The 15,518-nt window shown below is 35.8% G+C and overlaps 2 protein-coding genes across 2 annotated transcripts; one reads left to right on the top strand and one right to left on the bottom strand.

Moving 5' to 3' along the window:
* Positions 1 to 423: 423 nt before the first annotated feature.
* Positions 424 to 5,650, bottom strand: LOC123529619 (uncharacterized). The gene is made up of 3 exons (XM_045310015.2): positions 4,075 to 5,650; positions 2,818 to 2,915; positions 424 to 836 (listed from the first exon to the last, which is right to left on the bottom strand). The coding sequence occupies exons 1-3, from the start codon at positions 4,406 to 4,408 to the stop codon at positions 795 to 797; spliced, it is 474 nt and encodes a 157-aa protein (XP_045165950.1). The 5' UTR covers positions 4,409 to 5,650; the 3' UTR covers positions 424 to 794.
* An 860-nt stretch (positions 5,651 to 6,510) lies between these two features.
* Positions 6,511 to 9,348, top strand: LOC123530141 (uncharacterized). The gene is made up of 4 exons (XM_045310862.2): positions 6,511 to 6,525; positions 6,837 to 7,695; positions 7,859 to 8,569; positions 8,736 to 9,348. Exons 1-4 carry the CDS (start codon positions 6,511 to 6,513, stop codon positions 9,011 to 9,013), a joined length of 1,863 nt encoding a protein of 620 aa, XP_045166797.2. The 3' UTR covers positions 9,014 to 9,348.
* The last annotated feature ends 6,170 nt before the right edge of the window (positions 9,349 to 15,518 follow it).

The following is a 15,518-nucleotide window of genomic DNA, read 5'->3' as shown; positions in this document are numbered from 1 at the left end:
GGACTAGATCGAACGCACAGACGCACACCAAACCGCCATTGTGACAACTAAAATAGAAAAAGTGGAAGTCAAGCTGACAACAAGTGGGCTCGGCAGTAAAGTATATAGCCCTAACTTAAAATAAAAGCTAGACACCGGGGAGTCAGGTTCTGCATATTGTCTTGATATGTCGATCAATTGAGCCAAGTTGGCAAGTAATTTGAAAATCCGCCCCTGCATGAAGAAGTTATTAACCAGACACGAAATTGGTAGCGGACGGACCTTGGCCTTTAAGCTAGCAAACTGACTGATGGGTTCTGAAAGTCATCTTGCTACAGCCATCTTTTATGCCAAGTCATTACAATTCCTCGAGGGATTTAGAATTTATGGCCCCGGACGCGAAAGTGTGGAATGCCAGACGGACGTATAGACAGTGCCAAAACAATGTCCCTCCGCTTTTGCTCAGGACAATAAATACAAACATGATTTATGGCCTAGAATTTAATAGCAATAATATTTGAAGTTAACATTGCTGCTTTTAAACAATTCTATGTTAGGACCAGTTAAGGTTACAGGGGATCAATTTGGCCAAGTATGCTCAAAAAGGACTCAAAATCCACCAAGTCATTCTGACAAGTACAATGTAGCGTTTCCGGTAACAAGAATTCTTTATAGGGCAATAACTCTTGACTTTATAGTCACAATGGCAAACAAGCGTGATACATCTGCCTTCTTAGCACCGCCTCCTTTTCTGGGTATAACATATCTGTATTTCTCTCCTGTTCTTTTCCAATCACCCAAATGTCATCTTGTATCTATCTATTTTTGCTTTTTTTCATACTGAGAGATTCTCCAGTCTATAAAAAATAAAACATCTCAGTGACTACAGGTATTAACACCTAATGTGCAAGGACAGGATTAAGCAATGTAGACCCAAATCAGCTCAGTGACATGCAATTTTGCTACAATTTATTTTCATTAAATCTTTCTAATGGAGCCAGACTTTGATATAGTTATTATTTAGGTTGTCCAAAACAGGAAAACATAATTTTATATGTTCAGTGGTAAATTATCGAAATTTGTTGCTGGCCCAATCATTTTTATTGTCCCACGTATCAGGCAACCCACTTAGTATGATAAGATAAGATAAGATAATATTTATTTAACGTCGGTTATATATAAAAGTTACAACATAAGCTTGAAGCTTGTATCCGACATAAACATATTATCATATAACAGACAAACAAACAAACTGTAAATAAAAGCATCATTAAGACATATTAAAAAAAGTTCTTCAGATTAAAACCTGAGTATCAAACCTAAAAATTTAATTGAAAGACATATATTACATTGTAGTGATAGAGGTAAACACATAAATTACTTAAGAAATTAATTCCTAAAAGATACTTATATAAACAGTGAAAATGAAGACAAATTTTATACAAAAGCTAAGACCTGTGTAGTATCTGCTGGTCAAAAAGGAGTCTAAAACTACATCTATAAACTTTTAGTCAGGACTTGCGAAATAAAATTCATAAACAGATTTAGGTTAAGTGATCAACAGCTACCATTCAGGATGAAAATAAGACATGATATAGTATTATTTAAACAAACAGAAATACATATATCACAAATGCAGAGTAGCTTAAACTAAAATAACTAGGACATTTGCTAAAGCATGCAGCTAAGACAAACTAAACATAAATAAGATACAAATGCAGTCAATGCAAACTAAAATATAAATAAGATACAATGCAGCCAAGACAAACTAAACATAAATAAGATGAAGCAAAATCAAAAGCAGCAGAATCAAAATAAGGAGGGATGCATAGCAGGGTTAAAACAAAAGAAAGAATACTAAGCATTTTGGGAATAATTCAGGTACATAGAACAAACACACTTGTGACCACTCCAAGTCTGGATCAGTCGCTTGAATTCCATGTAATCTGTAGTACATCTAACTTCGTTCGGAAGACTGTTCCAGACTTGTGTGGCGTCAAAGCGAAAACTCTTGAATGAGGAATGTAAAGCATCATACAACATACATGGACTCTACCAGATGTGTAGGTTGCTCGTCTAGGTCAGACATGGGTCGAGATATGTGCCTACATGCCACAGACTGAGTGTCTGAGTGTCTTGCAAATGTCACAGACTGAGTGCCCCTTTTCCAGTGACGCGCCCCATACTGAACGGTGCCAATATAATTAAGAAGTTAGTTTGCTTGTCTTCAAGAGCTGCGAGAAGGACAGCACGCCCAACTTTTCAAAAAACTACAGTTGAATGGGAAACAAAAGTAGAATTTTAAGTAAACAGCTTCGTAATTCAGTCATCCTTCACAGAGTTATAAATGTGTGTCCTCTTGACTACAGATGGAAGCCATGATGGTAAACAAGTATTCAAAGCCCTGTGTGAAATAGTTAAGACAAATTGTGGACTTAACAGATTTCCAGGTAAAACAGGTCATAATTCAGCTAAAACTTTGATGGAGTTATGTACTCTTGCCTTAAGAGTTATGGTGGTTAACAAATATTCACAATTTCAAAGTGAAAGCAATGGACTGGTGAGCAGTAATGGAACATGCAACACTGCGCGCGCCCCCTAGCACAGGCATAAGCGTATTCTATCCAGAAACAAGTGTGTTGAGATCAATTATCCTGAAGGACCAGAGAGGATACCAACACTGACACAACTGACACATTGTGAAGTTTCAGCGAAATCTAACCAATCAGTACCAAGATATATGGTCCTGGACAGAAAAAGTGTGACAGACGAACGAAAACAGCATCTCTGCCTTCAGCTGCGGATACTAATCAACAGCAGACACAATCTTTAACATACCTGCTTGGAACACCTATTCAGGCGCCGCTTTCTAATGAGACTAAGTTTCTCTTTCAAATTGATGGAAAGCACAGATCTGTCCATAGGACTTGCGCAATCTGTAAATGACAAACAAAAAGGTGTCACTCGCAGCTGATAATATGTTCAGAAGCTGAGGCCATGCCCAGGATATAGCTCGAATGTTTGTATTTAAATTTCAGTATGTCAAATATATTCCAGCTGCATCTACTTTTATTTTTGCTGATCATTTGATGCTTTATAAAAATAAAAAGGGTTACATATATGCATGAATAAAATGATACATTTACACTTACCGATTTTGTTGATATTTAAGTAATTTCTTACTCAAATATTTGTGAGAAATATCGAACGTGTACTGTTAGTATTATGAAAGAAATTACCAAAAATGTTGAGGGGCGTTAGAATTTTTAATTAGTATATAGAAGTAATGCGCACACATGAGAAACATTTAATATTTTGATGGTAATTATGTGTGTTATACCTTTTCAATGTATTATTTCTCTTTGGTTAATTTTTTCTGATATTGAAATAAATGTTAACCTTTATTTAATTTTCGAGTATATAGAGACAAATAGACAAACAGACGGACAAAATAACTTATCTATTCAGTGTATAAAACAGAACTTGACAATGTCTTATTATTTCCTGTCAAAATAATCAGTTATGTACTCAGTGGAATTCCTGGGATCTAATCCTACAACATAAATACATAGGCATTGATATTATCTAAAAGTCTCACTTGGTAATTAAGCAGTTTTAATTTACTCAATTATCCTAATATTAAAAACATTCCAAACCTATATCACATTTAAAAAGAAAAGATCAACACAATCCCGTTTTCGTCATTCTATTGCTTATTATGCATAGTATCCTTTAATAATTATCTCTAAAAGGGATCAATAAATACAGCATTTTTCAAATAAATTAACACCTTTTAACCTACTATGCATATCATAGAATGGGGTCGAAATGTCCAAGGAGTTGGGGTTGAAATGTCTTGGGGCCGAATTGTCTCTTGGGGTTGAAATGTATTGGGGTCGAAATGTCTTGCTAGCCGTTCTATTAGCTATATAATATACTTTATTATATTGTAAAGCTAATGGAAGGGGGTACGGTTTGATTTCCTGTCACTTGTGTGTGAAATCTCATCTGTAAATAATAATTCGTTTTGACCGAGTTATGATGAACATTCTTACCATGAATGAAAACGAAAAGGAAATAAACAAAACTACTCACTACTACCGGCACTGTGCAGATTCAGACCACAGTCGCCACAAAAGCGTTGTCCAGAAACCAGCCGGCTGTTACAGTTACTGCAGTTGGTCTTTTCAGTGTTGAACAGTGCCTGATCCACTTTTATTCCACATTTCATGCAGAAATTCTGGCCTGGCACTAACTCTGACAGGCAACTCAATCCGTCCTCTAGTTTACCCTTACAGATCACAGTGACTGTTTTATCCACTTCCACCATTTTACACCCACATTCCATGCAGAATCGATCAGAGCCTTCAATACCACAGCTAGAGTTAGAGCACCGCATTTTGTTCACCTCTGGAAAAAGCGTGTGCATTTACTCCCGCCAAATGAAGCTTTGTTTTGACGTCAGTACAATATTCATAATGCTTTGGGTTGTTTTTTTTTCAATAAAATATACACAGTGCGCAGTAGGCAGTGCGCAGTAGGCAGTAAGCAGTGAGCAGTAGGCAGTAGGCAGTAAGCAGTAAGCAGTAGGCAGTAAGCAGTAAGCAGTAAGCAGGACGCTGTCGTTTATGGAATTCCATAGTGAAGCGCGACAGTACGATGGTGACACTTCGATTATGAAGCGCTACAGTGCGATGACGTAGCGCGATACTACGATGGTGAAGCGTGACAGTACGACGCACTGTCACCATCGTACTGTTGCGCTTCACCATCGAACAGTAGTGTTATCACAATCGTACTGTCGCGCTTCGCCATCGCACTGTCGCGCTTCACAATCGTAACTTACCCTACCCCTAGGTATTCTATAAGAACCATGGTCATGAACGGGAAAACATACTAACCCATTTCAATTGTACATGGGTATCCAGCATATTGAACAAGCGGTAATTTATCTTCCATCGTGCACCAGTCACATTGTCTCAAAAATTCATATTGTAGAGATACTCCACATAGTTTATGCTTTCACCAACGTTACAGAACTTGCGTGAACTTCCCTAATGAACATCCGGTCTTGAGGTCACAGCAGTGTGCAGAGAGAAACACAATGGAAAGAACCAGAAACTATCACAGGCTTGCTGGATAGCTTCTTTATAAATAATTTTACAAGGCCGAGCCCGGGCTCAAACCGCTAACTTCCCCGAGGTAGGCAAGATCATTTATATGTTGGACAGGAACTCTTAACGAAAGTTAACCACAATGATTTTCGACAGATGGATAGGGTGTGGTCGGAGAATTGTGGTAGAATTAGGACTTAATAACTTCTAATTATGAGATAAAAAATATTACAGTATCATCATTTTTCTAACCTTTGATCAGTTTTATTTTTTGTATAATATCAAAGAAAATGCACCAACTATTCTTGTAAATACTCATTATATGTAATTTTACGAATGTGTATAATCTTCCTTTTAAACTTGTTTATAGAATGTACAGATATGGCTTTTAGGTTATAGTCTCATATAATTCTGTTTAGAGTGACCACATGTTTTAATGGTTTTGTGCGGTGTGTATAAATTGTAAATGTGGATGAGACTTTAATAAACTATAAATCCACCTGGCACTAGGACGCTTCCATATTAAAGCGATAGCTCTCTTGTGTAATAGGTATTACATTAACCACTCGGCCATGAAGACTCCTGTTTAAAGTTATTAAATAATGTTTTATAGTGAATATGTGTCATTTAAAACAAATATAAAAATGCATTTTCTGCATCTAATTTATACGGTGGTAAACTAACAACTTAGACGTAGTGCCCTCTATTAATATTACTACGATAAGAACATGGTGTTAGTTCTCGGCTGTAGATAAAGTAACACAGTCAGCAAACAGAAGTGCAAATCAATAGTACATTATTACAGTAAGCATCGAGTTTCAGTTGTTGTCTGGTGTCAAAGGGATGTTATGGTCATAAACAAGTCAAAATCCCAGGACAAGTGCAGTTTAGTTAAGTTAAAAGTCCAAAACGGCCACTAATTGAATCAGCCACATCGTAATGCGTTGCAATTGTATCCATCGCCCCTGCGTTGGAATCATTCTCGGTCGATTATTTCGCATGCCTGTAATAACTACTCACTGATTGCGAGGAAATGGTTGTTGTTTGATAGCGTCATACTTAGGCTATAATTAAAACGTAATTTTTGGTACAAAATGTTGGTACAAAGTTTGGTACAAAATGCCAGAATTTCAATTGATTACACAAAATGCCATGATTTTAATCGAAATTTTACAGAAAAACAGCAGTCCCTTGTCAAACTGTAAAGAAGTGATTATATAAATGGGAAAGAATAGCTCTGAACAAGTGTTTATGACCGGAAGAGTATCGTTGATCTCCATGTTTCCGAACCCCACCTGTTTTCGGACCGCTTATTTCCTCGCGATTTATTTTACTTCCGGCACGTGAATGATGTCATCGTCAATCTCAGGCAGGTGCTTTGTTTACATTTTGCACGCTGTAGCTGTCAAAATAAAATATGCGTCAGAAACAGGTATTTATATCTTTGTTGTTTTAAAAGTTAGTCAAAAGTGTTAGTTTTTACTATTTCTTTATTTATGTTGCCAAGAAAACCAAAATATTTCAGTATTTTACATAAAATCAGTTTATTTATGTATGGGGGAGGACGCTCTTCGTCTGCTTTTCAAAGTCACGTGACTGTCATGTGACCAGGTTATTTTTACATTGCTACAGTCCAGTTCAAAAAATGTAGTCCGCTTATATTTTTTTAATACATTTTCAAGATTAGATTTAGTAAAAGGTTAGTTTTCAGATTAAAAACTTATTGATTCTTATTTATTTCAGGTTTGCCCAGTTAAGTCATCTGCTACATACCGCCTGTATTCTCCAACAGCACTGACAAATGCTTACCAAGCTGTCATGGACAAGGGCATGCCGGTGAAGACTGCAGCAAGGCAGTATGCTGTGCCACATAACACCTTGAGAGACAGAGTTAAGGGCAGAGTTGATCCAGAGACATTAAAGTCCGGACCCCCACCATTGTTCAGTGTGGAAGAAGAAGCTGAGTTTGTGAAACATTTAACTGATATGGCTAAACTAGGGTATGGATATACAGTCCAAGAAATAGTTGACAAGGCTTCAAACTATGCAGTTCATTTAAAACATAGAAGCAGAGATAAACCATTAACAATTAGGTGGTTTGCTGGATTCAAAGACAGGTGGAACCTGAAAGTATTGAAACCACGTTCTCTGAGTAACTGCCGTGCTTTGTCTCTGAATGAAGAAGTTGTTGCAGAGTATTTCCAAAATCTGGAGACTGTCATGAAATGCAATGATCTGATGGACAAACCAGAGTGTATATATAACTTTGATGAGAAAGGAGTACAAACTGAGCATGCTCCGCCATACATTGTAACAGCTATGTCCAGAACAGAAGCAATCAACTCAACAAGGTCTTCTATAACTACAATACTTGGCTGTGGGAATGCTCTTGGCACACAAATCCCACCATTCTTTGTATTTAAAGGGCAAAGAATGAGGAAAGAACTCCTTGAGGGATCAACACCGGGCTCTAGTGGCACAGTTACTGATTCCGGTTGGTCAAACTCTGATGTGTTCCTTGAATACTGCAGGAACATTTCATCAAATATGTACAACGTGGAAACAAGGAACAGCCATTGCTACTTATTTTTGATGGACACAGGTAAATAAATATTTAATGTACCTTTTTTAATAATGGTTTGAATAAGTTATATGGACTTCAAAGTAAATGGTGTACTTGTTGATTGTTAATAAGATTTTGAAATAACTTTTTTTTTCATTTTTAATGCATTTTATGTAACAACCATTATTACTTTTTACTGCAGATCACACATCAACATGCCCGTTATTGAATGGGCACAACACAACAACATTTTTGCTCTTTGTGTTACCAGCACACACAAGTCATGCACTGCAGCCACTTGATGTTGGCTGTTTTGGCCCGTTGCAAAAGATTTATAACTATGAGTGCCATAAATTTCTCAGAGAATGCCCAGAGACAAAAATAACTCGGTATAATGTTGCAGCGCTTGGGTCTTCATCTTATGTCAAGGGCTTGTCTAATTCAAACTTGAGGTCAGCATTTGAGAAGACGGGCATATACCCTTTCAACCCAAGTGCAATCAGCGATGACCAGTTTGCACCATCAAAGCCTTACTCAGATGAATTGAAACTCACTGAAACCCAAGAGAGTACTGCAAATTGCCAACATGGAAATGAAAACACATGTAGGGAATTCTTCAGAGCAGCAGAAGAGTTTGTGGAGAAAAAAAAGGTGACATATAACAGTAAAAAACACAATAAAGGTATAAGTGGTGTTGTAGCTGGAAAGGAAATAACAAATCATAACATTGTAAATGAAATAGCTGAAATTCAAAAGTCAAAGCCTAACAAGCAAAAGCAGAAAATGTCAAAGAGTCTGAGTGCATCTAGTTCAGAACCAAAGAAAAGGATGACAAGTAAAGTACCCTCTGTGTCTGAACATGTTGAAAGAAAGAAAAGAAAACTTGACTCTGCAGCTTCATCACAAAAACCAGGTATAAATTGTTAGCAATAAAATGTAATTTTTAACTTAATTAAAAATAAATACTAATAGAAAAAATATAAATGCTCAGTAATTTAACTATTGAAATAGGTTTATATAAGGGAATACTTTTATTTCAAATATGACAGAAGTAAAATCTTGTTTAATTTTTTGACCAGGTCCATCTGGATGCCAGATTATTCCAGTTAGTGACAGTGAGTCTGACCTTTCAGCTGAAGAGGAGATGTCTGCAGATGACTTGTGCTGTGTATGCAAGCAATTCCAGCCAAAGGAAATGAAAAACTGTGTATCTCTTGTATTTGTCAAGTGGGCTAAATGTGATGTTGAAGACTGTCCACACTGGACCCACTTGAAATTCTGCTGTAACACTTCAGTTATCAGATTGAATGACACCTTTTACTGCCCTTGTCATAACAAGCCTAACACTGAAGAATAAACTCAAAACTGTTTCAAAAGTCATAATGCTTACAGTCAAGGAACATTTCACTGACAATATTGAATACCTATGTTGAACCTAACTGTAGTTTATGTTTTGTTATAAGCAATTTCATTGGTGGTTCGAAAACAGGTACTTGTTTATGACGCCATATTGGTTTCACATGGGTTTGGAGAATGCAATTTATTCTGCATGCTGTTATGCAGACATTTTTTCTTGAGCAGGAATAAATGTGAGAATGAGTACTTTACATGTTTGTTAAACCTTATTATGTTGACAAAATATTTAAATGCAGATAAACCTGGCATATTTCTTAGAGGTCCGAAAACAGGTATTTCCACGGTACGCTTAATTGTTGTTCCATCTAAACGTGAAAAATTAAGGTTTACCGATTACGTTCACCCGCAGTTTCTGCAGTAGCCAGTGTGTAAAAGAAAAGTTGAAACAAACAGAATATGCAGTGTCGTAAAAGTGTAATTTAGAAAATTATCTAAAATTTCTCAATTTTCATTTTAAACAAGAAATATCTTTAAAACATATTCGGCGTTTGTGGGGATTTAATGTGCTGAAAATGTTTGACTGCCGTATAGCTCGTGTATTGTTTACATAAGAAATGCATTACTTTTGACAATTTGTAAATTAGGACGCTTTACAAAAGAGTTAGAATATTCCTCTGCAATTTTAAATTATTACTGCATTTCTGACATTTTTCGGTAGATATACCAGCATAGACGACATTTTGTGATTCAAAGTCATATCAAACGCTCGAATTTATTCGACGCCGCCTCGAAGGCGGTGTCGAGTATATGGGATACACTTTTATTTTGGACCCTGTAAAGATGGTAATGAATAGTTTCGGAGTGATAAACTGAACACAGTGAATAGTTTGTAAAAGGATCAACGATATTGCACAATACATTTTAGTGAATAAACAAAAAAATGGCAAAAAGAAAACATAAAAAATGTATGTAATGCAATTTATTATGTGATTTAAAACAATGCTATCTGTCTTTCCTCTCCATATTTGTAGAGCAGAACATATTTTTTTATTTACAATTTCGTCAAAAATGTTGATCCGATTTATTGATAAGGGAGGTTACTCTGTAAGTCAAGTTTTCTATTTCTATTCTTAGCATGACCTACTTACCTATCTCATTTTCTATAAATAGAACACACCACAGAGCTGATATACCATATACTGCAACGCATGAATCGCCTGGACAAGGGAGCGTGTATTTTACAATAATCTTGCAGTAAACTTCGAAGAGAATATTAAAAAAAAAAATTACAATTTGCTTAAATTCTTTGGAAAAAAACGTATTTACAAAGTAAATACAGGCATCAATAAGCATAGATATGTTGAAATGAACGAAGGAAGTGCCGCTGTTAACTTGTTTTTAACCTTTTGTCTTATTTTCTTTGTTGATAGGTACAGTGATGTAATTTCAGAATGCGCACACTCAGGAAGGTCTAATACGGGGAGTAGAAACTCCGTATAAATCAATACATTTATCTGTACTATGCTGTCGTCCAAACCTGTAAATATCGACCAGTCATTAGCGATCGATATTTTGTTTTCGCCACTATCGATTAGCGCGTAATTAGCATATTACCTCATGTTAATCATAGAGCTATAACACTTATTGTTCAAAGGGTTTACCAGTCACATGTTAAGGTATGAAGGTATTAAATGCCTCCGCTACTATTTTCTATATAAAATTAACAACTTATAACATATTTTTATCAAGATTTCTAGCCTTTCACTTCCTGCGAGACTACCCTTGTCTTGAAGGTCTGTCTTTAGGCAATCAAAATATACCCAAAAAATATGGGGTTGACCATAATGCAGTGAAACCATGGTCACGTGACTGAGACACGTGATGAAAACGCTAATATTGCGTAGGTAGACATCAGGAAATACCTACTTTCACTTTCATTTTACAAGGCAGCTTCAGATCAACTTTTGAAGCATATAACGTAGCTTAAAATCATCTGCGGACATTCCTTTTTACAATCAAGCACAAATAAAGCTTATATCTGGCATGAAAATGGCCTTTACTAGGCGGAAAATTGCACTATATATTGATATGGACTACATTCGAGTGGACCACGGAGGCATATCCGGCTAATTGCCCCCTTCATGCCTATAAGAAATACCAAAGTTTTCAAAATCGTTCTGTTGCAGTCAATTATTGTACGTTAGTCAATTGTCAACAATTTTGCCAACTTTCAGTTTGAAAGAATGGCTACTGTCGGAATTATGCCCCATTCAGACAGACAGTCCACACCTGCAAAAAACGTGTCAGGGGCATAGATAATCCCAATTTTTCATTAAATATAGTATCATGCGGCCTTACTTTTCTTATTTCTATAATTCATTTGCAAGAAACAGCTAGAACTACACGAAAAATAATCGATTTCTGTCATTCTTACCTAAAATGGTGTCGCTGATGCAAAACTGAGATGTGGGGAATCACCTTAAAAATCAGAATTTTGCCTACTTTCCGAAAAAATCTCAAATTTGCCAAAATATGCAATGATATGCCACGTTTATCTTAAAATGGTGCTTATTGCTCAATTCTGATCAGAAAGTACCAGTTTTACATCGGCTGAAGCAATTTTCACGAAATGCGAATTTTTCATTTTAGGTATGAAGGTATTAAATGCCTCCGCTACTATTTTCTATATAAAATTAACAACTTATAACATATTTTTATCAAGATTTCTAGCCTTTCACTTCCTGCGAGACTACCCTTGTCTTGAAGGTCTGTCTTTAGGCAATCAAAATATACCCAAAAAATATGGGGTTGACCATAATGCAGTGAAACCATGGTCACGTGACTGAGACACGTGATGAAAACGCTAATATTGCGTAGGTAGACATCAGGAAATACCTACTTTCACTTTCATTTTACAAGGCAGCTTCAGATCAACTTTTGAAGCATATAACGTAGCTTAAAATCATCTGCGGACATTCCTTTTTACAATCAAGCACAAATAAAGCTTATATCTGGCATGAAAATGGCCTTTACTAGGCGGGAAAATTGCACTATATATTGATATGGACTACATTCGAGTGGACCACGGAGGCATATCCGGCTAATTGCCCCCTTCATGCCTTAAGTGGCGATAATTAGATGATCAGAGATTGATCTAAAGGGATTCTGAAGCAAAAACAGCATGCGACTGCATGTGGTGATATGCTTAATTATTATGAATTAACTCGAGTTCACTTCCCTGAAGAAATATTTTACCACGTAACTTCAAACCTTTATCAAAGGGCCGATTTTTGTTGGATTTGAATTAAAAAAAATGGAAAATAACAGAAAGCTGACACTTTTCTTAATCTTGTAGAGCCATAATTATTGTTTATAATGTCAGATTTCTACATACAGAAACAAACATTCTTCTTGAACGTAGGGAATGTTTCAAACGAAATTGTTGTTTAAACTCCAAAAATTAGTTTAATAAATTTAATCTTAAAACTGATGTGTGAAAAATACAATGTATTTAAATTAAAATAACAATATTTTTTTAAAAAGGCCGACAACGAAGTTACATTTAGTATTCCGAACTTTTAGATAAAACTGCAGAAAATCATCTAGGTTTCACACGCATTTAAATGGTGAAGAACAGAGCAATATCATAAACAAATATTTTCAGGCAACAGTTTACAGTTTTGACTTGCTATTTTCATTAAAATATGTCCTAATTTTTTTATTCTAAATACTCTGAATCAACAAGGCAAATATCATGTAAAAAACGACATCTTTCTCTCTGTGTAAGACAAGTCTAGATTTAGCCGTTTTCACAGGGCGAAAAGTAACATTAATGTAGATATTTTCCATTTAAAAACAAATGCAGGCAATAATTTCATGGCAGAACTTTTGTTTTCAACAAAAAATTCAACAATTGCTTTCCCAGATTTTCACTGAAAGGACGAGTTAAACTGTAAGGCGTAAGTGTTTGAGTAATAGCAGAATAACCTACGGCATACGCTTCGATTGGACGACAGCATCAGATAAGATAAATGTCTGTTTCCAGTCCCCGTATCAGTTGTTCCAGGCACACTTTAGCAAATTCCTATTTCTATTTGTTTGTTTTTTTTCTTTTTTCTTTCTTTTTTTATGCTTATGTGTCATATAGATCTACTCATTGTTTACAGATATACACTGTCAACTAAGGTGTGCAATAGGCTAAAGAGCATTTGGCGGAATTTGTTAGTGACAAGTTAATACTTCATTAATTGTGGTTAGATCGAAATATCAAAAGCCATGGGACCATAACTTATCAAAGCATCAGTGACTTTAAAATAGAATTCCTTGTTGCATTTATATGTTCATTGATCTTACATGACTAGTCAATTGCTCTGGTTTTATTATATCTTGTTACTTGCTTCTTTTTTCTTCTTTTTTTTTTTAATTTAATAGATAGTTTTTATATTTGTCCATTCCTGACAACAACAACAAAAAATAACAAAAAAAAAAAAAAAAAAAAAAAAAAAAAAAAAAAAAAAAAAACATTTTCATTGAAATATTTTCTACACTTTGGCAGCGGTTTATTATGCTTGCTAAATTTCTTGTAATAATAGATTTGAATCTAGACACTGACATACTCCTAGTAACCTTACAGTTAAACGAGGACTTCAAGTTTATCGTTCGTCCGAAAAAAATGAATTCTATGATATTCAAAAGTATATAAGAAAGATTCATGTTTTGTAAATAGGGGCAATATAGAGATTATTTATGTTATATCATTCTTTTCTTGGACAAAATTTTTGGTTGTTTTTGGCAAGGGAAACAGTAAATTGCTGTGTATAATCTGCATTCTGAAATCTATAATGTAGGTGACTAAGGTCCATAAAACTTCATCAGTAAATAGAAAACACTCATTACATTACATGATAATAAAAATAATGGTTTCTGTGAACCACATCTTTGAAATAATTTCAACATTTCCTCATTTCCCAACAAACTGCATTTCTGTGAAACTTCATACACAGGCTCCTGAATATAAGAACTTTTCACAGGAGGTGACCTTAGTTAGTGAAATAATTACTTTAATTTTGTATGTAAAGGGACCACCTACTCGCAATGGTAATGTCATTGCAGGTAGAGGATTTGTATTGCATGGTAAAACTTTTCTATCATGTTTATTCTTCATGTTTTAAACAGTTTATAACATATATTGTTTTATGTGCTAATGTTGATAACTTGTAGCCAGTCAGACTAATAAAGTAATGATTAGGTGATTTCTCATATTGCAAAAGATGTACTTCAGACACAGCACTTGGCGGCGTCTTTGATGCTTGAATCAATGAATTTCCTTGTTACTATTAGTCTAATCAAGCAGGGAAATCAATCAGGCAAGTTTTACGGAGATAGCCGACTAACCACGACCGTCAACTACACTATACATAGTTACACAATGCATTTAGAGTAGTTTCTTGTATTCGGTTTTAAACAAGGACAACTATCCAACAGTAAATGCCAAGTTAAAAAGACACCGCCCACTAAAAATGAAAAAACTACAGTAGTACAAGTTAAATCATAGCAAAAGTCCCTTCTAGGGCACATCTATATAAATATATAATGATCATCTTGTAAAATTTGGGTTGCAATGTCTGTTTAAAGTATTGGTCATCAGTGTGCGGAACCCCAGAATCGGACACAAGGACAAGACCATTCTATCATATTGACATTCCGTATCCTCCCGTTTAATCCGGGAGTCAGTGGCGCAGTGGTTAGCAGTTTGGACTACGCCAGCGATCCGCGTTCGATTAGCGGACCCGGATCGATTCCTGGTTGCAGCTGATATCCCGACTAGTGTTCAGTACTGGGTGACTTACTTTAGTTTGGTACTGTTTCCAACAGTATCGGTCTAGACTGGATGCTGGGGAGGTAAATGACGCCTGCCGTGAGCTCGGCTGGAAATAAGTTGTTCCATCCATTCCAGGTGAGGACTTTCGTCCACAGGCACCAGTATCGGACCTGGGACAAAGAATATGGCCTTGTTTTTCATCCTAAATGAGTTCAAAATGAAAAATATGTAATGAAATATGAGCCCCCTACAAAAGATACATATGTCTACTGAAGGCCAGAATCTCGAGAATCGAGCCTGCGAGCAATGGGTTCACTTCCCGGGCCGTTGTGAAATAAATTCTCTGGACATTTGAACAAACTACCTATCACTATTTCACATGTACATTTAGCTACAAAATGAGACCGACCCCAGATCTCTAGCCCTCCCCGTTCATGAAATATCTATCAGAAAACGAGTGGCTTACTGCTGCAAGTTCCAGGTAGATAGAAAAGTGGCACAACGAAACGGTACGAAATCACGACTAAAAGATGTTTGTCAGCTTAGCAAGGGTCAAATTCATTTGCCATTAATAACAAGTATTACTAAATATGTAAATCATGGCCACTCACCACCGTCAGTAGCATCTACTATACGTGATATTTACTTTTTAGCTCGACTATTCGAAGAATAAGTAGAGCTATCC

Source organism: Mercenaria mercenaria, chromosome 13, assembly GCF_021730395.1.
Source record: "Mercenaria mercenaria strain notata chromosome 13, MADL_Memer_1, whole genome shotgun sequence".
Taxonomy (NCBI): domain Eukaryota; kingdom Metazoa; phylum Mollusca; class Bivalvia; order Venerida; family Veneridae; genus Mercenaria; species Mercenaria mercenaria.
Note: the sequence above shows the minus strand (reverse complement) of the source record. Positions and strands in the feature narration are given on the sequence as shown.